Here is a 27628-nt window from a genome sequence, read left to right on the forward strand (position 1 = left end):
CGATTGCACAATGATGCTGAGACCTTTCTTTTAATGCTTTTGCGGACAGAGAACAGGATGAGCAGCTAAGATGTCTTCAGGGCGCTTCCTTCCACCCGGATGGCTGGTTTCTCCGAAAGGCTGGTCATCTTGACCAGGAGGTCCTGGGATGCTTGGTCCAGCTGGTCGGCCAGGTGACTGGTCACACGCAGCATCCTGTCCATTCCCCGCAAGTGTTCGTTTAACCTATGCAGAAGAGGAGGGAGAAAACATGGAAACTCTCTTTACCAAAACAGGAAAAAAACAAGAGGAAGGTGTTGTGGGCTTTTATGAGCAACCAGAAGAGGGAACACAAGACCCTGTGCTCTTCCCACAGATATAACTGTCCAGATCTGCTTTCCAATGTCATAGCCCCCTCTGCAAGTGATGAACAGGAAGAAGATTCGGAGGAACAGACTCCTAGCAGCAGCACCAGGGGCGAAGAGGAGCAGTCTAGCTGCGCTAGAGGAGGAGGAGGAAGCTGGTGAGGGGAGAGGGGAGAGATTTCATCAGGCAAGGACTCTTTCCACCTGCCTTGCTCCACCCTCCAGTCTCTGCTTCTCAATTTGCAAAAGCTCTGGTTTTCCCAGTAGTGATGTATGGAAGTGAAAGCTGGACCACAAAGAAGGCTGATCGCCGAAGAATTGATGCTTTTGAATTCTGGTGCTGGAGGAGACTCTTGAGAGTCCCATGGACTGCAAGAAGATCCAACCTCTCCATTCTGAAGGAAATCAGCCCTGAGTGCTCACTGGAAGGACAGATCCTGAAGCTGAGGCTCCAAGACTTTGGCCACCTCATGAGAAGAGAAGACTCCCTGGAAAAGACCCTGATGTTGGGAAAGATGGAGGGCACAAGGAGAAGGGGACAGCAGAGGATAAGATAGTTGGACAGTGTTCTCGAAGCTACCAGCATGAGTTTGACCAAACTGCGGGAGGCAGTGGAAGACAGGAGCGCCTGGCGTGCTCTGAGTGCCACAACTCCAGAGTCAGCCACGACTGTGTTACCATAAAGCACCAATGCTGCAGCAAGCAAAGGCTCCAGCAGCTCAGTCAGCTGCTTGTGGCTGGAAAGCCAGACAGGATGTTTGTGACTGTTGCCATGGAAACAAAGGGGCAGTCCATTCTGTACTGAGCACCGGATGTTAGCTCAGTGTGTGTGTCATATGACCCGTACTGGATGTACTTGGGTGGAGTTTCTTCTTGCTGTTGTTGAGTGCAGACATGTTTCTCTGTACTGATATGAGAGACAGAAATAAAGGATGTAAATAGTTTTCTGTCTGCTTCTTTCCCCTCCCTGGGGGACACCAAAGGGGAGAGAGGAAGAACGGTGAGTTCCTCTCACACATCTGAGAAGAATCGCCGGGACCTCGCCTGCTTATCAGCAGAGGGAGACGCGGGGAGGTCGACAGGAATATCTGCCGGTGCCTACGCTATGGCACATTCCTCTGACCGGGCAGAATTCCAACAGTGGCAGCCTTCGGATGGTTTGCGATTCATCGAACATCTGCATGAGAGGCTGGTGAATTGTCCTCCTCTGCTCCATGGAAGCCTGTTGTGAGAGGCTGATCCTCTGCAGCCAGAAGCTGACCAGAAGAAGCTGACAGCCAAGCCACGATGCCCAAGGTATGAGATTTTTAAGGGCTTAAAGTGTGAATGCAGATTGATTCATTCTCTGCTTCACGGAGAGCGTGTGTGGGAAAGCAGCTCCAACTTAGAAGAGGCCTGCATTCCAAGCATTCTTGTGGTTTCCTGTCCGAGGAAAGATATGCGCTGTTGCTAAGCAACGTCCTTCAATGAAGGAGGACTGGAAAGTTATTCGAGAGGGCTGGACAGTCAGTCTATGCCTCAGAGAGGCGAAAACAAAGGTTTTGTTATGACTAGGTCCTCACGAACTGCTGGAAGGGACTTTCCAACGCGGCCAGAGTCAGAACTGCCAGGTGTCAAGAGTGTAAACAAGCCAGCTATTGGATTTTAGAGGCTTGTGTTTTAGAGTCAATGCAAGGACTCAAAATGGATGCTAAGAAGGGGGGAGGCTTGCTTTCTCCACCCCTCCTGACCAATGACAATTATTCATCTTGGTCTGTAAAGATGAAGGCCCTGTTGCAGAATCAGAGACTGTTTGGGGTGATTGAGAACCCCATCCCTGCAGCACCAACGCGTGCTTGGGAGTCACAGAATGTGAAGGCCAGGACTGCTATAATTCTGTGCGTCTCAGATGATCAATTGGTGCACATTCAGCATTTGGAACATGCGCAAGAGGTTTGGGATACGCTGCGTACAACGCATCAGAGAGATGCAGGTTCTTCAGCGTTGCTGTATTTTGAGAAGTTGACCAATCTGAGATTAGCGCCTGATGGAGATGTTCAAGCGCACCTCACGGAAATGAAATATCTGCGTCAACAGGTGGTGGAACGCAATTTTCGTCTACAGGAGGAAGTGTTTTGCTTCATGATGATAAACAGCCTGAACCGGACTTACAAGGTTGTTGCCAGTCAGCTTGGTTCTCTACCTGCCGCCGATTTGACCGCGGAAAGAGTGTGTGCGGTGGTCCTTAACGAACACGACAGACTTGCTGCACTGGAAGTGAAGGACAGAGGGAGGCAAGAACAGAGTTCAAATCTTCCCACTGCTGATGCTACTGGAGAGCATGCTGTAGCATTGAGCGCCGTCAGATGCTACAATTGTGGACAGACTAGGCATCTACAACGGAACTGTAGGAAGCCGCGACAGTCAAAAGGAGCCAAGAACAGCTCTACGAAGCCTGAGGCGTCAAGCAAAAGCCGTACCAAGTGCCAGGTGAAACCTGCAAAGGCTATGATGGCGAAAGGAACCACGCCAGATGTTGGGAACGCATTCATAATCGACACGGGTGCAACGAAGCATCTCTGCCCACACAGACAACTGTTTTCGACGTTGAAGAAGCAAAGCTTCACTGTGAAACAAGCCAACGGTCAAGAACTGGAAGCGACCGGAATTGGGACTGTGTATCTTAAGAGTCTGAACTTGACTATAAGCGATGTTTACCTGGTTCCAGAACTGAGATTTAGTCTGCTGAGTGCTTCGCAGATTGCAAAGAAAGGGCTAAAACTGTACTATGATGATAAAAGATGCAAGATCTACAAAGATGGAGAACTGTTTCTTACTGCCAAAGAGAAAGATGGACTGTATTTGTTAACTTTTGATCAAAGTGATTACATGAAATGTAATACTTTTGATTCTAATGAAATTTCTCTTGCAGATCTGACCAACAAGGACACCAAGAAGGTGGCTAAGAAGGTCGACAGAGCTTTTCAGCGGGTGTATGCTGATGTGATTGGTCCTTTAGAACCATCTAGAGGCGGTGCAAAATATTACCTTTTGTGTGTTGATTGTTACACTAATTATTCTTGGGTTTATGTGATGAAGAAACCGCAGGAAACTTTAGAAAAGTTTCAGGAGTTTTGTGACAAGGTTAAAAGTATGCATAATGCTAACATTGATTGTCTTTTCACAGATGACAAGCAAGTTTTTCTGTTACAGAAGTTTCAGAAGTTCCTGGATGGGAAAGGGATAGACCACAAAGTTTCTGTTTCGCCAGAAGCGTGGAACAGAGGGGTCTGTGTGAAAGTGAACAAAGAATTGCAAAAAGGGATGCATGCGCAATTGCTTAGTTCACATTTACCACATGAATATTGGGCCGAGTCGCTAGCGTCCTATCTTCATGTGTGGTTGAGAAAAGTCTCAACAGAGTTGGGATGTTCTCCTTTTGAGAAGCTGTTCAATAGAAAACCTTCTGTTGCCTATTTTAAGGTTTTCGGGTCTCATGTGAGAACAGAAGCTCCAAGTGGGATAAAGAATGCCAGAGGCATTTTTGTGGGTTATGAAAAAGGTCTCTACAGAGTAATTTTGTCTGAATCTGGTCAGGTGATTCTCACAAAATTTCTAGAGAGTGCTCCTGAACAGGAGAGAGTGATTGTTCACACATTTCCCACAGACTGATTCTGATGATGATGATGATGAGTTTGATCTTATTGAGTTCAGTAGTACTGATGATGACAGCGATAGCTCAGACAGCTCAGTTGTCACAGTCATTGAGAGGCAATCTCAAATAATGACTAGACCCTCAGAAGAGGAGGATGAACCACTGATTAAGCTTAGTACTGGTTCTCCAGAGAGTTCAGAGGCTGAACCAGAAAGCAGAGAAGAGAAGCAACTCTTACGTAGGTCTGAGAGAGCAACGAAGGGTGTACCACCCAAGAGGTATTCAAAGGAGTTTGCTAACCTAGCATATGTTGCTGTTGTAAACGACCAAGGACAGATTGAAGCTGTGTCTGAGTCAGAGACAAAGGCACAACAGAGAGTTGTTAACCAAGGTAATGCGAAGTCACACAACCAGAGAGATACATTGGTTAAACCAGTGGCGGGTAGTTCCAAGGGTGGAACTGAAACAACAGGGGAATGTTATAAGTATAACAACTGTTTGTTTTCTTCTCTGGATGACGCTTTGCTCGCAGCAAGCATTGATACTTTAGGGGGAGTATGTTACCATAAAGCACCAATGCTGCAGCAAGCAAAGGCTCCAGCAGCTCAGTCAGCTGCTTGTGGCTGGAAAGCCAGACAGGATGTTTGTGACTGTTGCCATGGAAACAAAGGGGCAGTCCATTCTGTACTGAGCACCGGATGTTAGCTCAGTGTGTGTGTCATATGACCCGTACTGGATGTACTTGGGTGGAGTTTCTTCTTGCTGTTGTTGAGTGCAGACATGTTTCTCTGTACTGATATGAGAGACAGAAATAAAGGATGTAAATAGTTTTCTGTCTGCTTCTTTCCCCTCCCTGGGGGACACCAAAGGGGAGAGAGGAAGAACGGTGAGTTCCTCTCACACATCTGAGAAGAATCGCCGGGACCTCGCCTGCTTATCAGCAGAGGGAGACGCGGGGAGGTCGACAGGAATATCTGCCGGTGCCTACGCTATGGCACATTCCTCTGACCGGGCAGAATTCCAACAGACTGGACCTAATGGTCAGGGGTCCCTTTATACCTTTACCAGGAATATATAGTGAGAGGCTTACACAAGCCTGCAACCAGCTATCTGCTGTGCGTGTTAGAAGGGGAATGTAAACTCTGCTAAGTAAAGGAACTTGCTAGCACAAGTTAGGAAGGACATTAATAAACAATATATCGTCTCTTGCCACCCTGAAAATTCCCACAATTCAGAAGTCCACACGGACCAGCAGCAGCTCTCCAGAATTTCAAGCAGGGCAGCAGCAGATTTTGGGGAGTGCGAACCGATTGCTTACACTTGGCTCACGCCAAGTCGAGAGGGTGCCACCAGGGGCACTGCAATAACGGCGAACAACGGAAGGCAAGAGGCAGCGGAGGGGACAAATTTTGGCATTGCACAGGGTGCCACTGAAATTTTAAAGCCACTGGGTAGAGGTTCTCTCTGGAGACGCCATTGAGAATTGAAGCCGGGGCATTCAGCAAGCAAAGCAGATGGTGTATCACTAAATTCTGGACTCCCCTGTGTCTAATGCCCATTCATTTTAGTAAAGATAAAGGGACCCCTGACCGTTAGGTCCAGTCATGGCCGACTCTGGGGTTGCGGCGCTCATCTTGCTTTATTGGCCGAGGGAGCCGGCGTACAGCTTCCGGGTCATGTGGCCAGCATGACTAAGCCGCTTCTGGCGAACCAGATCAGCGCACGGAAACGCCGTTTACCTTCCTGCCGGAGTGGTACCTATTTATCTACTTGCACTTTGACGTGCTTTTGAACTGCTAGGTTGGCAGGATCAGGGACCGAGCAACGGGAGCTCACCCCATCACGGGGATTCGAACTGCCGACCTTCTGATCGGCAAGTCCTAGGCTCTGTGGTTTAACCCACAGCGCCACCCGCGTCCCTCCCATTCATTTTACTGTGGTGCTATTAAGCAGGGAGGGGGGTTTGGGTGTTTTCAAGGGCACAGTGGGTGTGCAGGAGAGTGGGGGGCCAGGAATAGGAGGACAGGAGGCAATGGAGACCGAGTAGCAAGATTTTAGTTTCTCTCTCTCTCCCCCCTGTTGGGACATGGCATCCATCGCACAGGGAGCTGGTGGCTGAGTGAGTTACACAGCCGCAAAACCGCCAGCCAAATTCCAGCTCGGATGTGAAATTGAGCCGGGGCATTGCAAATTCCCCAGGAGAAACCCCTGAGAATCAGCAGAAAAAATATATAAAGAAATTGCTCTCGCTCAGACGGTCCCAGACTCTCAGCATTGCGGGCTGAATGTACAAGCTTCTCTCCTTGCAACACGTAATCCTAGGCCTGCAGGAGAAGTTTATGAGTCGGCATGGCACGGAGAAAACAGAAAGAGAGAAAGATTTTCTCCCTCTCTCCTAAGACTAGAACTCATAGACGTCCAGAGAAGGCGAAGGTGGGAGATTCAGGACAGGCAAAAGAAAGTCCTTCTTCTCACAGCACAGAGTTAACATCAGTCTTGAAAGACCTACACTGGCTCCCAGTACGTTTCCTAGCACAATTCAAAGTGTTGGTGCTGACCTTTAAAGCCCTAAACGGCCTCAGTCCAGTATACCTGAAGGAGCGTCTCCACCCCCATCGTCCAGCCCGGACACTGAGGTCCAGTGCTGAGGGTCTTCCCTCGCTGCAAGAAGCCAGGTTACAGGGAACCAGGCAGAGGGCCTTCTTGGTAGTGGCTCCTGCCCTGTGGAACACCCTCCCATCAGATGTCAAAAGAATAAACAACTATCTGACTTTTAGGAGACATATGAAGGCAGCCCTGTATCGGGTAGTTTTCAATTTTTGATGTTTTATCGTGTTTTTAATTTTCTGTTGGGAGCCACCCAGATGGGCAGGGTATAAATAAATATAATAATAATAATAGTAATAATAATAATAATAATAATAATTTCAGAAAGCGCAAACCAGGTAAGTTTGCCTTTAAGTAGGAGCTAAATTCAATGTGTCCCCTGCCCTGAGAAGGAAGGATTTCCTTTCCTCTGCCTGCTGGTTACTGTTGGGAAACTGTGTATGTGCAGCTACTCACACAGAGTCAATTAAGGTTTGGCAGACAGCCAGAAGGCAATCTGAAGGAGTAAGTCTGCCTGGTGATAACAGAGGAATGGAGACAGCTCCCTGATGGGTCAAGCTCTCTCAAGGGAGTGATAATTAATGGCCTACTAACTGGAATGTGTTAGTTCAGGAGTTCAGGAGTTCTGTGTGTTAGTGTAGGAGTTGTGAGTCGTGTCAGAGAGAGGTAGCAAAAGATCAGTGTGCTATTCCTGTAAATAGTCCACTGTATATAATAAACACCTAACTACAAGTTCCTGGTTCCTGCTTCGTCTATCCTGTCTGCAGCCAAGTCGCTAATTGCTTCCGTGGATTCTGTGTGTGCTCTGCTAGGTCTGGCTAAGGTCCTGCAACTAGTCGGAAAGTTGCGAAACACCAATAGGTTTTGCCAATAGTTACTTCCTTGGCTGACCCAAGGTTCCAGTTTTACAAGAGATCTCCTTCCTTTCCACTTACCCTCCCGCTAATCCTGCAGAGGATTATATAGGATGCACGAAGCAGCTAGCTCTGTGCTCCATTGCTAAGCCCTCAAAAAGAGCATCTGTTGTGAAGAAGCACCTACTTCTTTTTCTCGTCCTCTGCATGCAGATGGTCATCTGCATGGATGTGTTCCTCCAGCTCCTGCAGGAACTTCCCAAGAATCTCATGGAACTCCCCGTTGGCCTCTCTCACGTCCGGAAGGGCTTGGGAAACGATGTCCTGGTACCTGGACTGGCCGGCCTCCAGAGCTGCAGCCTCCTGAAGGCTCTTCAGGTTGCCTCCAAGGTCCTCCAACAAGATCTTGAGATGGTCCAGCTCTTCCTGGGAGGCTGGCGTGGTGGTTGCCTGGGTCGTCTGTGTGCAAGAGCTCCCAGACCAGGGGATGTGAAATGTGAAGTCGCAAAAGTCTGGGTTTGGGGACTGATCTCCACGATCTTCTGGGGTTGGTCTCACCGTGGCATTGCCCAGTGATTCCTCTTCCTTGCTCTGAGCAGGTATAAGAAGACTCAGCCCTAGCAGCAGACTCCAAACCGTGAGCGGTCTTGTTGCGACCTGGAAAAAAGGAAAGGTGAGTCACTATTATCAGAGATGGGGTGTGGGTGGTTACACCTGAATTCAGTGTTGGGATGCTGCCAGGGAGACAGGGGCATTGGGCTGGCCCCCAGCTGGCTCCAGCCACTGGCCGGCAGCCGGGTGAACACTGGTCTCCCTTGGAATAGCATCAATCAGCGGCATGAGCCTCAGATATGTTCAGAAGCTGTGCCCGCTCTTATCAGTAGAGTGAATAAATCCTCACAATGGAAGTGACGGACAGAGACATGTGTAAGCATTACTGACAGCGTTTATTCAGCATAGTTCAGGAACAAAGGAAAAACATGTCTGCTTCCCTTCGTCTCCAAGCAAAACAGCAACAGCAAAAGCAATATACAAACGGAAGTTCCCAGCAGACTGTGCTGGAAGTAAACAGGCATGTGACACACAACAGTCATGCCTGTTCCTTTTAAGGTGGAATGGAACTATATCCTAACATTCAGACCTGTTTTTCCAAGCCCAGTGCTTTTCTCAGTGTGGGAAAAGAGAGAAGAACTCAGTCAAGGGAGTTTGGGGTGTTTAGCCTGGGGAAGAGGAGACTGAGAGGTGATCGGATGGTCCAATTCAAATATCTGAAAGGCTTTCACATGGAAGGTGGAGCAAGTTTGTTTTCTGCTGTTCCAGGGGGTTGGGACCCCAAACTAATGACTTCAAGCTACGAGAAAGGAGATTCCGACTAAACATACAGAAAAACTTTCTGACAGCAAGAGCTGTTCGACAGTGGAACGGGCTTCCTTGGGAGGCTGTAGACTCTCCTCCCTTGGAGGTTTTTAAGCAGAGGTTAGATGGCAATCTGTCATGGATACTTTAGCTGAGATTCCCGCATTGCAGGGGGTTGGAATAGATGACCCCTGGGGTTCCTTCCAGCTCTACAAAAAGAAAAAAAGGCAGGACAGAGATTCTGCAACGAACGAACAAAAGAACGAACGAACTAACTAACTAACTAACTAACTATTGTAGTTGTGAATTGCTCTGGGCATAGGGTGGTATATAAATTTAATTAACACAACAACAACTGCTACTACCTTGTAGGCTGATTGGCACAAATAAAGCCCCTCACCTCCATCACCAACCTCCTTTTATTTTATTTTTTAATTTTTTTATTGGAAATTTTATTTGCAACATAACATAAACCCCCACCCCCCCAATACAGAAATCCACCCTCATTAAACGTAAACGTAACATACAATAAGCATAACATACAACAATACAAACAACCAAATAAAAGACTTCCTTTATCCTGTATCTGGCCTCCTTATTTACTTCTTAGAAGCTGTTTCCTTTATGAATAATTATTAAGATTTTTCTAATTATAATATCCACAAAGCTTCCTGCAGGCATTAATCGAAACAAGTCCAGGTATGTATTTTAGGGCACTGTTTTGCGAAGTATTCTCTGCATTTCCCCCATGCTTTTTGAAACTCTTGTCTGGTGTGATCTCTAATTGCCTCAATCTAGCCAGTTCAATGTACTCTAACAGTTTGTCTTGCCATTCCTTTTGTGTTGGCACAATTTCTTTTTCCCAGTTTTTAGCAATTAGAATCACCAACCTCCTTTTCGTGCAGCTCGTCCTTGCAATAATTTGTGTCCAGATTCCCTTCCTGCCAGGAAAGCAATCATCACAGCTTTGCTGTTGGCAACCAGCAACCGTTCCCTGGCAAGAGCCACCTGGCCACCTGCCACAGCTGTCTCTTGCCCACCTGTGCCCTGCACAGCCCAAGGGCCTCACAAAAAGGATCTGCCTTGCTAAGGTTTTTCCCTCCCTCTTTCCTTCTGGTGTTCAGTCCTGAAAAACCCAGCGCTCGGTATTCTCCCGCAAAAGGAGGCACCTATTTATGCAGAACACGGTTAATCTATGGAACTCCCTGTTGCAGGAAGCAGTGGTGAATACCAACTGAGACAGCTTTCTGAGAAGATGACAAACCCAGGGAAGGCTAGCCCAATCAGGGGTAACAGTGCTTCTGTAAACTCTCCTTCCTTGAAGGTTTGTAAGCAGAGGCTGGAGAGCCACCTGTCATGGTTGCTTTAGCTGATATTCCAGAAATCCAGGGGGTTGGACTTGATGACCCCTGGGGTCCCTTCCAACTCTACCATTCTATGGTTCTGAATACCATTTGCTGGAAACCGCAAGAAGGCAGAGGACTTTTGCACACAAAGAATGACAGAACAGGACGCTGGACTAGATGGGTCATTCACCTGATCCAACAAGCTCTTCTTATGTGTTTAATTACTGCCTTTAATCCTTCAATCTCCCAGGACATTCTATACAAGATCTTAAAGTAGCTGTCTTATTACAAAAGAATTTCAGAAACAGACTGGAAAGAGAAGTTGATGAATTGCAACTTATTACCAAACAATTGATGCTTTTGAATTATGGTGCTGGAGAAGACTCTTGAGAGTCCCATGGACTGCAAGAAGATCAAACCTCTCCATTCTGAAGGAAATCAGCCCTGACTGATCACTGGAAGGACAGATCCTGAAGCTGAGGCTCCAGTACTTTGACCACCTCATGAGAAGAGAAGACTCCCTGGAGAAGACACTGATGCTGGGAAAGATGGAGGGCACAAGGAGAAGGGGACGACAGAGGACAAGATGGTGGGACAGTGTTCTCGAAGCGACCAGCATGAGTTTGACCAAACTGCGGGAAGTAGTGGAAGACAGGAGTGCCTGGCGTGCTCTGGTCCATGGGGTCACGAAGAGTCGGACACGACTAAACGACTAAACAACAACACCAAACTTAAAACCATGGAGAGACCTGGTCTGAATAGAGACATTGGATTCTTATCTCATTATACATGATAAAGCTATTTTTTAACCATCTCACCCTTGCTTTTTCCTGTAAGACCAATTGCAGTCCTTAACAGGCGTCAACAGCTTTACCACACCTATCAGCCAATCACCCATTCCCACCACCCACCTGAGTAATACCCCTCCCCACCCTCTCAAAAAGCAGAGACATCACCTTGCCGACAAAGGTTGGTATAGTTAAAGCTATGGTTTTCCCAGTACAGTGGTACCTCAGGTTACATATGCTTCACGTTACAGACCTTTCAGGTTACAGACTCCGCTAACCCAGAAATATTACCTCGGGTTAAGAACTTTGCTTCAGGATGAGAACAGAAATTGTACAGCAGCAGCACAAGCTGCACAGTTTCAGGTTAAGAAAAGACCTCCAGAACGAATTAAGTTTTTAACCGAGGTACCACTGTAGTGATGTATGGAAGTGAGAACTGGACCTAAAGAAGGCTGATCGCCAAAGAATTAATGCTTTTGAATTCTGCTTGTGGAGGAGACTCTTGAGAGTCCCATGGACTGCAAGAAGATCAAACCTCTCCATTCTGAAGGAAATCAGCCCTGAGTGCTCACTGGAAGGACAGATCCTGAAGCTGAGGCTCCAAGACTTTGGCCACCTCATGAGAAGAGAAGACTCCCTGGAAAAGACCCTGATGTTGGGAAAGATGGAGGGCACAAGGAGAAGGGGACGACAGAGGACGAGATGGTTGGAGAGTGTTCTCGAAGCTACCAGCATGAGTTTGACCAAACTGTGGGAGGCAGTGGAAGACAGGAGGGCCTGGCGTGCTCTGGTCCATGGGGTCACGAAGAGTCGGACACGACTAAATGACAAAACAACAACCCTCTCACTATATATAAGGGTCCGGTGACTTCTGTTTCAGTGTATCTGAAGAAGTGTGCATGCACACGGAAGCTCATACCAAGAACAAACTTAGTTGGTCTCTAAAGTGCTACTGGAAGGAATATTTTTCTTGGCATGGTTAGGGTTGTTGTTGTTTAGTCGTGGCCGACTCTTCGTTAGGGTTAGGCTTGGGTATAAGGGGTAGGGGAAATGGTTTTATTCATGCTTCTGAATGCCAGCTGTTGGAAACCACAGAGAGTGCTCTTGCACTGAAATCCTGTTTGCAAGGATCTGGTCAGCCATCCATAGGCCCCTGGCCTGATCCGGCAGACTCTTCTGAGGCTCTTAAGGTTTCCAGCAACTCCATTTGGTGCTCAGTGACAGAACCCAGCGCACTGGATTTTCCCCAGAGGCATCCGATATCCTGCAAGGGAAATGGAGGAGTTTCTCGTTCCCTCTCTCTCCCTCTGGCTGGCCTTTAGGGTAGAGTCTTCTTTGGCACTGCTTCCTGCAGAATTTGCTGAGCCCCTCCTGGCTGCCAGAACCTTCCTGCAGCAAAATACTCAAAGGCAGGTTTTGGTGGCCAAATTAAGTTCTGCTCTAATTAATCCATGAAGCCAGATAGAGAGGGAGACAGACTCTGTTGGAAGGAAGCAATGTTTGTTTGTTTGTTTCATTGATCTCTCATCTCTCCTCCAAGATACTCAAGTTGGCCAACACAGTTCTCCCACCATTTGATCCTCACAATACACCCCTGTGGGGTAGGCCAGGTTGAGAGGCTGTGACTGGCCGTTTGAAGCCCTGGTCCGACACCAAGACTCTAACCACTACTCCACTCTGCCTCTGCACGGGAGTATCTCTACACCATCCTTCATGGCAGAAAAAAGCCATTCCAAAGTGGCTCAGGTTAAGAAAGGTTAAACTATAAACTCGCAGGATCATGGAAAATACAGGAATTGGCCTTATAACTACCTGAATGCCTTATAACAACTAAGACCATTGGTCCATCGAGCCAAGTATCATCTAATTTGACTGGCAGGGGTGCCAACTTGAATAAAATATTGAGATAGCAGCGTGAGGGCTGGGCAGGGGGTGTCAAAGGTTGCTGAGGGCCACCAATGAAGGCACTGGGGGCCACATACGGCCCTCGGGCCATGAGTTGGACCACCCTGGGCTAAGACTGTTGCCTACTGCCTGCCCATACATGCCCTCCAACTTTTCTCTGATGAAAATAAGGACGTCCTATTCCATCCTCCTCATCATCACACCCTACTGATCTAACTGGGGTTGCCCCAGCCACTCTGGATGGCTTCCAACGTATATAAAAACATAATAAAAATTAAACATTTTTAAAAACCTTCCCCATACAGGGGCTGCCTTCAGATGTCTTATAAAGGTTGTATAGTTCCTTACCTCCCTGGCCTGGGGGTTGCATAACTCCATACCCTCCAACATGTCTCCAATGAAAATAGGGATGTCCCAAGGAAAAGGAGAGGGTGGCGCTGTGGGTTAAACCACAGAGCCTAGGACTTGCTGATCAGAAGGTCGGTGGTTCCAATCCCCATGACGGGGTGAACTCCCGTTGCTCGGCCCCAGCTCCTGCCCACTTAGCAGTTCGAAAGCACGTCAAAGTGCAAGTAGATAAATAGGTACCACTCCGGCGGGAAGGTAAATGGCATTTCCATGCGCTGCACTGGTTCACCAGAAGTGGCTTAGTCATGTTGGCCACATGACCCGGAAGCTGTATGCTGGCTCCCTCGGCCAATAAAGCGAGATGAGCGCCCCAACCCCAGAGTCGGCCACGACTGGACTTAATGGTCAGGGTTCCCTTTACCTTTACCTTTATTCCACCACCATCATCATACTCTACTGATCTGATTGGGGTTGCCCCAGCCACTCTGGATGGCTTCCAACATATATAAAAACATAACAAAACATTAAACATTTTTTAAAAAACCTTCCCCATACAGTGCTGCCTTCAGATGTCTTCTAAAGATTGTATAGTTCCTTACCTCCTTGGCTTGGGGTTGCATAACTCCATACCGTCCAACATTTCTCCAATGAAAATAGGGATGTCCCAAGGAAAAGTGGGACATTCTGGGATCAAATCAGAAACCGGGATGGCTTCTGTAGATCGGGGACTGCCCCTGGAAAATAGGGACACTTGGAGGGTCTGCCCAGTGGTGGAGGAAGCTGTTTGGGCTCTTGGGTGAGCCGCCCAGTGGGAGAACAGGATCCTGAACTGGTATGCTAATGCTGTACTGTTTTTAACATTTGATTGGGAGCAGCCCAGTGTGGCTGGGGAAACTCAGCCAAATGGGCAGGGTATAAATAATAATAATAATAATAATAATTATTATTATTATTATTATTATTATTATTATTATTATTATTATTATGGCCATTGGCCTAATCCAGCAGGCTCGCCTTTTATCTGCATGTTCTTCCTGGTACTTTGCAAAAGGGATGAGTGGAATCTGTTCCTACCCGGAGTTTTACGGCTGACCCTACTCTGGCAGGGGTCTTTATGCTTCACCCCACAGATGGATTCCAGGGTGCCTGTTTCCCTGAGCAAAGCTTTCAGCATTGTGGATTTCGTAGCTGTGCGAAGCCCGCCGACTGCTCTCGCCCGATTCATTTCTGATTCCCTCCCTTGCATGATCCAAACCAGCTGCCTATTAAGTGCGCACTACAAAGGCAGGCCTTTTTGTTTCCCTGCAAGTCACAGCCTTGCCTTTTCCAGAGAACCTACGTTGCTGCCAGATGGCATCCGAACAGACTTCTAATTCGAGATACTTCCTTTGAATCGCAGTCAGCGGGAATCTGAATTAAGGAGTCGGGAACTGTGCTGAATTGCCGTCCCAGCTCCCAGGAGCGGACCACACCCTGCTCTGTCCCCTCTTCTTGTGGGGCATGGATGACCCAGCCTTAGTTAAGAACAGGAGCAGGGAACTACAGTGGACTTTCATTTGTTGTGGATTCACAGACCCTCCAAGTGCCCCTATTCTCCAGGGACAGTTCTGGATTTACAGAAGCCGTACTGGTTTCTGATTTGATCCCAGTGTTATTTATTCAGTGGTCTCTGTTTGCCTGAGCTCGAGTCTGGATTAAGGATTCTGAGCTCCTGTGTTCTGATTCAACACATGTTGTCCAATCACAGAACGTTTCAGGATTCGGGCCTCTGCCATTGGCCCCTGAACTCGCGATTTGCAGTTTGGAAGTTTAGACAGCCAATCACGTTGGGAGTGGGAGTGGCCCAGGCTTCCAGAAATGTATATAAGCAGTTGCTTTGCCCCTGTTTCCCAGTTATGTAGTTCAAGAAAGGTTCTTGCTGTTATGATTGTGTCTTGCCTTGTGGGAACCAACCTACAATTCACTGGTGACCAGGCCCAGACAGAGGGGGGGGCCCAGGCCTGGGATTCCAAAGGGGGCCTCAGTCAGCATATTCACAAACAAATAAGGAGAAGTTTTAATTATAATTATAATTTAATTATAATTAATACAGTGGTACCTCGGGTTACATACGCTTCAGGTTACATACTGTCAGGGGCTCAGGAGCAGAGGCACAGGAAAGGGAGGAAATAGAGAGCGAGGGGGAGGAATCCGAAGGAAATGTTAGCGATGACAGGGGCCCGAGGTCTCTGAGTCTTTCCAGCGAATCGGAAGATTCACAGAAAGGGGCTCCCATGGTCAGAGCAAGGGGGGCGCCTAGGGGGACACCCCAGGAAGAAGGGGACAGAGGGGACTCAGAGAGCAGCAGTTGGAAATCAGGACCAGCTTCCCCACCAGAGCGCAGTAGGGGGGAGGAGTCCCAGGTATCGGGATCAGGCGGCTCACCGCCAGCGGGAGGAGAGGAGTCAGGATTGGCCACGCCTCCATCGGAGAGCGAGGAAACGGTCAAGAGGAAGGTTGGAGGCTGGGCGCGCGCGCCAAGTTCAAATGTACAGGAGGGCGGCGCAGTGGGCAGCCCGGATAGGGAGCCAGGTCCTAAAGCCCGCCGAAAAGAGGGAGAGGAGTCAGGGGGGTCAGCGTCAGCGTCAGAAGAGTCCAGAAAGGAGGGGACCCCGGGGGGCAGAAGGACCCAGAGGAGAAAGGAGAGACGGAAGAGGTGGAGTAAGGTTAGAGTCTTAAACTGGTGTACAGGGGGTGGAGACTCAGATGGAGCTTCGCCGGTCTAGCTTCTAAGACGTAGAGCTGCGCCCTGCGGCTTGAAAATGGAAACTGTACTTCAATAAAGACTTTTGTACATTACTACCGGCTAGCGTTGGTCCTCTGTGAGCTGGGACCTGGAGTCAGCTCTGACACATACGCTTCGAGTTACACACTCCGCTAACCCAGAAATAGTGCTTCAGGTTAAGAACTTTGCTTCAGGATAAGAACAGAAATCGGTCTCCGTTGGTGCGGCGGCAGGAGGAGGCCCCATTAGTTAAAGTGATGGTTCAGGTTTAGAACAGTTTCAGGTTAAGGACGGACCTCCGGAATGAATTAAGTAAACCCGAGGTACCACTGTAATAGTCAAATTTGTCTACTTAAAAATAGTTTTTTAAATACATTATTGAACTATTAAAATGCATCTTAAAAAGCAGAGACATCACCTTGCCAACCAGGGTCCGTATAGTTAAAGCTATGGTTTTCTCAGTAGTGATGTATGGAAGTGAGAGCTGGACCATCAAGAAGGCTGATCGCCGAAGAATGGATGCTTTTGAATTATGGTGTTGGAGGAGACTCTTGAGAGTCCCATGGACTGCAAGAAGATCCAACCTATCCATTCTGAAGTAAACTAGGCCTGAGTGCTCACTGGAAGGACAGATCCTGAAGACCCTGATGTTGGGAAAGATGGAGGGCACAAGGAGAAGGGGACGACAGACGACGAGATGGTGGAACAGTGTTCTCGAAGCTACCACCATGAGTTTGACCAAACTGTGGGAGGCAGTGGAAGACAGAAGTGCCTGGCGTGCTCACGCAGATCACACAGAGCGGCCGTCATGGCCACCCAGGGCCACATCAAGGAATTTGACACCACAGTTCCAGGGAAATGGGACTCCTACGCCACCCAGCTGGAGTTCTTCCTCGCAGCCAATAGGGTGACTGACCCCAAACTGAAGTGGGCTACACTGTCAGTGTGTGGGGTCCTGCTGCATTCAAGATGGTCCGGCTCCTGTGGTCCCAGCCAAGCTGAGCGATACAACGTTCGATGCAATCATGCTAAAGTTGCAGAGCTACTTTGTGTTAGAATTCCTGCTCCTTGATTGCAGTTATGGGATTGTTGTCTTTCACATGACGGTATATGTTTTGGGAAGTGACGGAGACAGGATGTTTGTGTTACTGTGTTCCGTGAAGTGGGGCTATTGTCCTTTGTTCCTTTTCTCTTTGCTGTCTGATGCTAGAGAGAGAGGGAGCCATGCTGCAGTGCTCTGTGTGTGTTTATATGCAAATAAAGTAGATTAGCCAAAATGCTGAGTTGCTGAGTTCTGTCATGCAAGTTGCGCAAACTCTGTGGATCCCTAAATGTGTTGATGTCTATTGGCATCGGTCGCTGTGATGTTCAGGCTGAAGAAAACTTATGAAGCTCCCGAATGATCGACCAGGAGGGAGGGAACATGCCAGTTGGGCATGTGTCTCTGCCAGGGTCCTACTCGAGTGTAGGCTGAACTCCTGACACTTCACTCCTCAGCCATCAGAGATTGCCTGCTGGCATGCCTTCTACAAACGAGACCAGGCCTCAGGTGAATCCATTGTGGCCTTTGTTGTGGCTTTGTGGCAGGCCATTCGCCACTGCGAATCACGACTCAGAATTCAAGGACCAAAGGCAGCCACCCAACTCCTGAAATATTCTGTGACTAGACATCACGTATCAAATCAGAACACAGGAGCTCAGAATTCTTAGTCCAGACTCAAGCTCAGGCAAATGGAGACCACTGAATACGTAACACCTGGAATGTCCTGTTTTCCCTTAGAACAGGCTTTCTCAAACTTGGCCCTCCAGCTGTTTTTGGACTACAACTCCCATGATCCCTAGCTAGCAGGACCAGTGGTCAGGGATGATGGGAATTGTAGTCTCAAAACTTCTGGAGGGCCGGGTTTGAGGAAGCCTGCCTTAGAACAGTGATTGTGATGGCCTGGGATTCGGATTCAGATGCTGAACCTGAGGAATCCCAGCCTGCACAGGATTCCCCGCCTCCAGAACCAGCTGAGCCGGGGCAGGGGCATGAGCCTGAAGGGTCCTCACCTGTGCTGGGTCCTCAGGTGCAGGCATCAGCTGAGTCTGCTCTGGCTCCTGAGGTGATGGAGGACCTATTGCCTGCAGGTGCTCCACTCTCAGCCCCGTCAGAGGAAGCTGAGGTTGCCTCTGGGTCCAGTAACCCTCCAGCCTCTCCTGAGCTGCAGAGGCTCAGGGCAGAGAGGCAGAGGGAACTAAGTTCCTGCAGGAGGAGTGCTCGCCTCCAGGCCAGGAGAGGTGAGTCAGCAAAGGATCAGGGCCGCCCTGTACCTCGGGGCAGATAAAAGCCGGCCAGCCCCAGTCCCAAGTTGTGGGAGCAACATTGTTGGTTGCCAGTTCCTGCCTGAACCCTGTCCTGCTTTCCTGCCTGAGCTCCTGACCCGCCCTGGCTCCCTGCTTGCAAGCCTGTTCCTGACTTCACCCGGCTCCCTGCCCTGCACCCAGCTTCAGCTACTATGGACTGCCTTCATGTTGCACCTTTCACCAAGGACCTGACTTGGACCTCACCTATCGGGTAACCCACGGGACCAGCACAGTGATGGCCAAACGTAGCCCTCCAGCTGTTTTGGGACTACAGTTCCCATCATCCCTGACCACTGGTCCTGTTAGCTAAGGATGATGGGAGTTGTAGTCCAAAAACAGCTGGAGGGCCAAGTTTGTCCATCAGTGCCTTAGAACGCCCCTCTTTTCACCAGAGTAATGTTGGAGGGTGTGCTTCTGTAAATACAGGACTGTCACCCCCCAAATAGGGGCACTTGGAGGGTCTTTTATCTGTCCTGATTCTTCCAATATTCAGTTTCACGGTTCTAGTGTTATGAGAGAGGAAGAGAAACATTTCTCTACTCGCTTTCTCCATTTCATGCATAACTAAGCGGAAGGTTAATTATGCTGAAGGATAATTATGGGGCAATGGAAGATGTGGGGAAACGATGGCTTGACGCAATGTTGTGCAACCTCCCTGAACACCAATCAGAATGGATGTTCAGTAAAGAGCTGACATCATGCAACCTTTACCCTGGCTTTTGACAAATTTCCAGGACCAACTTTATTCTCGCAAGGTTACGCTGCTTTAGGCTGTTTTTAATATTGTGCCATGCTTGATTTCAGTATGAATGTTGCAGGTTAGTTGCAACCTGCCCTGGGGCCTTAGGGTGAAGGGCGAATTTCAATAAGAATAAGAACAATGCCATTTAAGCGAGTTGCTACCATAACCACATCTGGCGGCCGTGAGCTGTACTGTCCACATCACAAGGTTTGGTAATTTTTATTTTTCCAGAGATTCTGTGTTGTTTTCAGGCATTAAGGGTCTGGTATTCACCAGACAATGAATCCCTTTCACAGCAAGTTTGGAAACGCCTGAAAAAACATGATCTCAGACAAGCACAAGAAAGAGGAAAAACATATGATCAGCGCTGGCTTTGAAAGGGCCACCAAACGCCTGGCCCACAAAGGATTTATTTTCGCATAACCAAGTTCTTAACCACACAGCATCGTATTTCCCTGGACTCTCCCTTTCCCGTTCGAAGTCTCTTTTCTCTCTCATCTTCTGCAGATGCTTACATACCCTCCAACATTTCTCGGATGAAAACAGGGGTGTCCTATTCCATAATAACATTAACAACAACCATTTTACTACTTATGCCCTGCCCATCTGACTGAGTTGCAACCTGCCCTGGGGCCTTAGGGTGAAGGGCGAATTTCAATAACTCTGGGTGGCTTCCAACAAATATAAAGGTAAAGGGACCCCTGACCATTAGGTCCAGTCGTGCCCGACTCTGGGGTTGCGGCGCTCATCTCGCTTTATTGGCCGAGGAATACAGCTTCTGGGTCATGTGGCCAGCATGACTAAGCCCCTTCTGGCAAACCAGAGCAGCGCACGGAAACGCTGTTTACCTTCCCGCTGGAGCGGTACCTATTTATCTACTTGCACTTTGACGTGCTTTCGAACTGCTAGGTGGGCAGGAGCAGGGACCGAGCAACGGGAGCTCACCCCGTCACGGGGATTCGAACCGCCAACCTTCCAATTGGCAAGTCCTAGGCTCTGTGGTTTAACCCACAGCACCACCCGCGTCCCATATAAAAACATAATAAAATATTTTTTTAAAAACCTTCCCTATATTGTTAGTCGTTTAGTCATGTCCGACTCTTCGTGACCCCCTGGACCAGAGCACGCCAGGGACTTCTGTCCTCCACTGCCTCCCATAGTTTGATCAAACTCATGCTGGTAGCTTCAAGAACACCATCCAACCATCTCATCCTCTGTCGTCCCCTTCTCCTTGTGCCCTCCATCTTTCCCAACATCAGGGTCCTTCCCTATATAGGGGTTGCCTTTCAATGGTTTGAGTGTCAGATAACTCCATACACTCTGACATTTCTCTGATGAAAATACAGTAGAGACGTCCCGGGGGTGGGGGAGACTGTGGGGATAATGATCTTTTATTCTGTTGCGTAAGGTCTGTGCGGGTTTTTTGTGTTAGCGTCACCATGCATGTGTCATGTCACTGTTAAATTGCTTGTAAGATTCTTATTTGTATATCTATCTTTTTCTTTCTTTTTAAATTTTATTCATTTTTCTTTTTCATCCATTACATACATCTCAATTTCTTAACATTTATTATATATTCCTCCCTCCCTCCCTTCCAGGGCTTCCCCCAACTTCTGCTTCTGGTTTGTGTCTCTTTTCACCCACTTTGCTATCTCCTAACAGAAAAAGTTATTAATAACATTACATCAAGCCTAAAAACCTAAAAATAAAAGTAAATACACCATAATATTTCACTGTTTTCCAATACTAATAATGTGAATGTTTATTTAAATCCTGCCATCAAGTCTATTGACTTTCTTTGTTTCTGCAAATATAATATGAATGGTTCCCAATCTTTTTCGAAGTCTCTGTTGTCTTTTTTTCTTTATCTACCTGTCATTTTTGCCAGTTCTTCATAGTTCATCAACTTCTCTTGCCATTGTTCTTCCGCTGGTATTTCTCCAGTCTTTCAATTTTGTGCAATCAATATTCTTGCTGCTGTAGTGGCATACATAAATAAAGTCCACAGTTCTTTTGGTATGTCTATCTCTTTTTAAGATGCCCCCGATGAAGGAATTTCCGAAAAAAACACTTTGGGGCTTTAAGTAAATTGTTTGTGGCACATCTGAGAACTCACACACAAGTTATTGGGGGCTGGACTAGATGGCCCTTGGAGTCCCTTCCAACTATACAGTTATACAATTCTCTTTTGGTTTTGTGCAGTGCGTTCCGTGTTTTTGGTTTCTGTAGTTGTTTACACACACACACAGCAAAATCTTGGAGACCCAATCTTGGAGAAAGAAAGAAAATAGCAGAGGGAGGATGATTGAATCTGATGAGGTCCATGACACTGGGAGATGTTTTGAATTTTGTTTACCCTTCCCCCCCATTACATTTTCCCTAAATGTTTTCCTTAATTTGCATATGCAGATGAAATAGTCAGTGTTATGACCTATGGTCCTGTGTGCCTGCCCCGCCGGTCTTTTAAGAATCTAGCTTCCCCTCTTTAGAACCACCGCTATTTTTTTCTCATGTGCAATGAATGTACCTTTAACAGATAAGTTAACTGACTAAATCTCAGATGATCAATTAAGTAAGAAGAAGAAGAAGAAGAAGAAGAGTTTGGATTGGAAATCCCACTTTATCACTACCCGAAGGAGTCTCAAAGTGGCTAACCTTCTCCTTTCCCTTCCTCCCCCACAACAAACACTCTGTGAGGTGAGTGGGGCTGAGAGACTCCAGAGAAGTGTGACTGGCCCAAGGTCACCCAGCAGCTGCATGTGGAGGAGCGGGGAAGCGAACCTGGTTCACCAGATTATGAATCCACCGCTCTTAACCACTACACCACACTGGCTCTAAGTTTTTTTGTTTTGTTTTAGATGACCCTAGCCTGACTTTTAACGAAAATGCAGAGTAGCAAACTCGACCTGCATTAGTGCCATGAGGTCGCTTTCAGACAACCAGCCTGTTGAGCCTCCATCCCAATTTGCTTGTCACACGCTTTGCTGGGAGGTTATGCAACATTATTGCACATTTGTTCTGATTTGCTTGTGGGGAGGTTAGACTGAAAAGCATTTTCCACACCTGCCCTGTTCCAGGTACTAAAGGTTTCTCAGAATGCAGGTTGGACAACTCCTAATTTGAAAGTCGCTTCAAGACAGTAATAGACAGCAGATCACCTCCAACCTCTCCCTCCACACAAAACACCTATTTTTAATATGCTGGGCAGCGATAATATGGACCAAAAAGTCTCTGACTCACCATGGCAGAGATCTCTCCGGTGCAATTCAGTGAAAACTTCAGCAGTGGATCAGAGTGACAGCTGTCCTCCAACGTCAATGCTGCAATGGGCAGTTTAAAAACGTCTCTGGGAGTCGTCTGCCCTAAGATCTCCTCCAGCGATCTCTCTGGAATTCCCTGTGGGTCAGTTATGGATTCAACCCAAGTCAATCTACCAGTCTAGAGGGCCAGCTCTGTGCATGGGGAGGCTAGACAGACGGACCGTGTCAGCAGAAAGCGTTTGTTGTGAGCGCAGTTTCCTTCCTTCGCAGTGCCGTGGCAGTGTGTGTGTTTTCAATTTACTTAACTTCTGTGGAATGCTAATGACTGACCAAGAGAGAGAGAGAGAGAGTTAGAGATCTGGTTTAAAAGAGGAGAAAGGAGGCCCAATGCTGCAGAAGCAAAGAAGGAACATGCCGTTCTCACCATTGGTAACAATAGGGCTGGATTTTGGCTTTAGGAGGCAGGCGCTAAACCCTGTCTGTGGTGCCTACCCCTTTTCCCAAATGATAACACAAGAGTGGTCTCACTCTTGTGAGTATGGGTTCAAATTGGCCACAACTTTATTGAATTTCAGAAGTGGGAAACTTGGCACAGGCCTTGGCAGGTAACCCTCTCAGCCCGCCTGGCTGAGGATATGCAGGCAGATGAGGTCCAGTGAGAGGGGACTACAAAACGCAAACTTACACAGCATGCCCTTCCACTGACCTCGTCCGGGGAGTTTGACCTACATGCCGCCGCTCTAGGGCCAGAGGCTTCCGGTTTTGCCCTTTAATGGGCCCTGCAAGCGCCGCCACATGGAGAGGGAGCATGAATGCACCCCCTGACTTGATGTTAGACTAAAGGATACCTTGCCAAGGCCTGAAACCGCCACTCGAGGTGGCCAAGTCCCACAACCGAGGACCAATTAAACCCCGCAATCTATCCGGTCCCCAAGGGCTTGTCGCAAGTCGCGGAGCCAGAGGTAATTGCCCAGCAGGGTCAGGTGCACCCCGCCCCCCCGGAATAAGTCAACTCTATCTGATGTGATGGTGGGATGTGGGATAGAGAACCCACCAATTTGGCGCATGGTGTTGCGCATGGCCCTGTTAATTTTACTCACCGCGTAATTGAGGCGAGAGGGATTGGAAGCCCCCCTCCAGTGAAGACGGGGTAGGAGATTGGACCAGCCAATGGTCATTGATGGGTACAAGGCATACAGGCTTTTTAGATCTGCCCTTGCAGCAAGGGCAAGGGCAATGCCTTTTTGCTCCACTAGATCATTCTCCCCTGCATGTATAATCAAGACCCTTGGAGGGCCATGGGTCGCAGCATGGGCATCAAGCTTCGCCAACGCATGCCCCGCTGGGACATCCAATAAAAGCGTACCTTGGGGTGGATGTTAAGGTTATGGCCACAATTTTGAGACCGTGCATAATCCGCTGCCCAATGGACAATGCTGTGGCCTATCACCCAGATCTTCATGGTGGGCAAACCTCAGTCCAGCCGCCTGGATACGCTCCTGATCCTGATCTTGATCCCAGAAGGAAGAGCAGCAAAAGAGGCTTGAGCTCAGGGGTCAGCCTCTTTTCTTTTGGCCTTAGGCCCACCCCCGGTCCGGCCGTCCATTGTCCTCCCTGGCTGAGGGCGGGTCAAAGGCCAGCTCAGGCAGGTGGGTGGGACCCGCCCAGGTGAGCCTCGCTTGGTGCCGCAAACCCCACCCACCTGTGGGGAAGGGAGGGTGGATTTTGCCATGGAAAGGCGGCAGCTCAGTGGAAGAGCACTTGTTTAGTATGAATCAAAGAGTTGGAAGCGCTACGGAAAAATCTAGGTGCGAGGCTGCTCAGTCCCCCAGCTGGTCAGGCAGAGCCCTTGGGTCCCTGCGGAATAAAGGAAGGAGTCCAGCCACCAACCGGAGCAAATAGCTGTAGACCAAACTTTATTGCGCAACAGGTTCAAAGGGGAATTTTGAACCCCGAGGATGGGGTGACAAGGACTTTTAAAAGTTTCTTTCTTATCCCAGCTTACAGTTCATTAAGCATCATCACTACATCATTGCTACATTAGAAAAAGGGAGAGTTATAGATGATTAAATAAGGGACGCGGGTGGTTGGCGGTTCGAATCCCCGTGACGGGGTGAGCTCCCGTTGCTCGGTCCCTGCTCCTGCCAACCTAGCAGTTCGAAAGCACGTCAAAGTGCAAGTACCGTATTTTTTGCTCTATAAGACTCACTTTATCCCTCCTAAAAAGTAAGGGGAAATGTGTGTGCTGCGCAGCTATCTCAGAAGCCAGAACAGCAAGAGGGATTGCTGCTTTCACTGCATAGCGATCCCTCTTGCTGTTCTGGCTTCTGAGATTCAGATTTTTTTTTTCTTGTTTCCCTCCTCCAAAAACTAGGTGCGTCTTGTGGTCTGGTACGTCTTATACAGCGAAAAATATGGTAGGTAAATAGGTACCGCTCCAGCGGGAAGAGAAACGATGTTTCCGTGCACTGCTCTGGTTGCCGCAACCCCAGAGTCGTCCGCGACTGGACCTAACGGTCAGGGGTCCCTTTACCTTTACATGATTAACATAGGAGGAATGTGTTGGGGCAACAGGCGGATACAGGATATGTATTGGGAAGTACATTCTAAGCACCTACTACAAAGGGACAATAGAACTTTGGTTTGCATAGTCTGCCACCTGGGCAAGTCCGGAGGAGTGCCTCTGCCCAGCGATTGACACCTATGAGTGTCCTGTGAGTACAGTGACCTCCCGCTTGAGGGATTATGGCGAGGACCGAGTGGTTTCCAAGTCCTTGGCCAATGAAGCAAATTGGCGGTGGAATGAAGGAAACTGGCAAAGGAGTTGATTTTATATGACTTTTAAAGCTAGGTAACTTCCCTGAGCTGTCAAGTCGAAAGGATACATTCAGGCATAATATTTGTAACATTTAACAACTTTAAAGATGTGCCCCCCTAATTTCCATAACAGAAGGAACCCCAAGGGTCATCTAGTCCAACCCCTGAGATGCAGGCATCTCAGCTGAAGCATCCATGAGAGGTGGCCAGCCAACCTCTGCTTGAAAACCTCCAAGGAAGGAGAGTCCACAACTTCCTTAGGGAGTCCGTTCCAGTGTCGAACAACTCTTACTGCTAGAAAGTTATTCAGATGTTGGTTCGAGTTCTATCCTCCAGAGCATGAAAAAGCAAGCTTGTCCCGTCTTTCACATCAAAGCCCATGAGAGATGGCAGCACCCTTCCCTCCTGTGGTCTCCAGCAAGTGGTATTCAGAGTAATTTACTGCCTAATTTACACCAGCCAGTGTGGTGTAGTGGTTAAGAGTGGTGGACTCATAATCTGGGGAACCGGTTTCGCATCTCCACTCCTCCACATGCAGCTGCTGGGTGACCTTGGGCCAGTCTCACTTCTGTGAAGTCTCTCAGCCCCACTCACCTCACAGAGTGTTTGTCGTGGGGGAGGAAGGGAAAGGAGAATGTTAGCCGCTTTGAGACTCCTTCGGGTAGTGAGAAAGCGGGATATCAAATCCAAACTCTTCTTCTTCCAACCAGGGGGGCAGAGCATAGTCATAGGGCTAGTTGTTGTTTAGTCATGTCCGCCTCTTCGTGACCCCATGGACCAGAGCACGCCAGGCCCTCCTGTCTTCCACTGCCTCCCGCAGTTTGGTCAAACTCATGCTGGTCGCTTCGAGAACACTGTCCCACCATCTCGTCCTCTGTCGTCCCCTTCTCCTTGTGCCCTCCATCTTTCCCAACATCAGGGTCTTTTCCAGGGAGTCTTCTCTTCTCATGAGGTGGCCAAAGTCTTGGAGCCTCAGCTTCAGGATCTGTCCTTCCATTGAGCACTCAGGGCTGATTTCCTTCAGAATGGAGAGGTTTGATCTTCTTGCAGTCCATGGGACTCTCAAGAGTCTCCTTCAGCACCAGAATTCAAAAGCATCCATTCTTCGGCAATTAGTCTTCTTTATGGTCCAGCTCTCACTTCCATACATCACTACTGGGGAAACCATAGCTTTAACTATACGGACCTTTGTTGGCAAGGTGATGTCTCTGCTTTTTAAGATGCTGTCCAGGTTTGTCATTGCTTTTCTCCCAAGAAGCAGGTGTCCTCTCTTCCTCCATGAATCTGTCCAATATTCTTTTGAAGCCACCCAAGTTGGTCATCCCTGCCTCCTGTGGGAGTGAGTTCCACAGTTCACCTGTGTGCCATGTGAAGAATTATTATCAACATTGTTGGTGTCAGAAGAGTGCAACAACAAAAAACTCCGTTCTGTAGCTTTCTGTCATATGTCTGGGAGGGAATCTTGATTGTTTTCCCTCTGTGCTCCATTGGTAAAGTAGCACAATGGATGATTTGCATCTGTTTACTTCATTATTTTTATATATATAATGCAAGACTTGTTGCCAAAAACAGAATAGTTAGTAGTTCACCAGCAGCAGCAGCAAAACCTGCTCTGTGTTGAATAACATATATATTATTAACTCTACATGAATGTAACAATTTTATATAAAGGTAAAGGTAAAGGGGCCCCTGACCATTAGGTCCAGTCGTGACCGACTCTGGGGTTGCCGCGCTCATCTCACTTTATTGGCCGAGGGAGCCGGCGTACAGCTTCCGGGTCATGTGGCCAGCACACTAAGCCACTTTTGGCGAATCAGAGCAGCGCACGGAAACGCCGTTTACCTTCCTGCCGGAGTGGTACCTATTGATCTACTTGCACTTTGATGTGCTTTCGAACTGCTAGGTTGGCAGGAGCAGGGACTGAGCAACAGGAGCTCACCCCATCGCTGGGATTCGAACCGCCGACCTTCTGATCATCAAGCCCTAGGCTCTGTGGTTTAACCCACAGCGCCACCCGCGTCCCTTAACAATTTTATATATGCAACGGTATTTTTTTGCAATATTTTGCTTAAGTTGTCTGTTGTTTGCTGTCTGCTTCAGTTTTATCTACACCCCGTGCTTTTTCTGGGGGTACGCATACCTCTAAAACATTTTGTGAATCTTTGTACTTTTGCCCATTTACTGTATTCATTTTCCCCAATCTGAACTATAAAATGGTGATTTTATGTAGCCAAAATGAAACGAGCCAATTTATATAGAAAAAAAGCACGGCGTACACCACTTAGAAATATTTCAAATATATTCACCCATCGTGGGTGAAACTTGCGGCGCTAGGACCTGCCCATCCCCGGCCGGCTTGGAGGAGGAGGAGGAGGAGGGCAGCGGGGGGCGTGGCTCGACGTGAGGGGCGTGGCTTTTTCGCGCAGGTGGGAGTAGGCGTGGCCCCCTTGTCCCCGGCCGACTTCTTGGAGGAGGGGGCTTGGCCCGTCTGGAGCGTGGGCGTGGCTTCCCTCGGCG

The 27628-nt window shown here is 48.3% G+C and overlaps 1 protein-coding gene across 1 annotated transcript; it reads right to left on the reverse strand.

The window, feature by feature from the left end:
• Positions 1-11: 11 nt before the first annotated feature.
• LOC114594948 (uncharacterized) lies at positions 12-27619 on the reverse strand. Its single transcript, XM_028725252.2, has 4 exons — positions 27418-27619; positions 22275-22619; positions 7627-8096; positions 12-225 (listed from the first exon to the last, which is right to left on the reverse strand). The coding sequence occupies exons 2-4, from the start codon at positions 22275-22277 to the stop codon at positions 66-68; spliced, it is 633 nt and encodes a 210-aa protein (XP_028581085.2). The 5' UTR covers positions 22278-22619; positions 27418-27619; the 3' UTR covers positions 12-65.
• Positions 27620-27628: the final 9 nt, after the last annotated feature.

This window comes from Podarcis muralis, chromosome 3, assembly GCF_964188315.1.
Source record: "Podarcis muralis chromosome 3, rPodMur119.hap1.1, whole genome shotgun sequence".
Taxonomy (NCBI): domain Eukaryota; kingdom Metazoa; phylum Chordata; class Lepidosauria; order Squamata; family Lacertidae; genus Podarcis; species Podarcis muralis.

Bases quoted from the DNA above. Each gene is read 5' to 3' on its own strand.
- LOC114594948 (XM_028725252.2), bottom strand. The intron at 226-7,626 runs GTAGGTGCTTCT...TCTTCTGCATAG, and splicing joins GCAGAGGACGAGAAAAAGAA to GTTAAACGAACACTTGCGGG.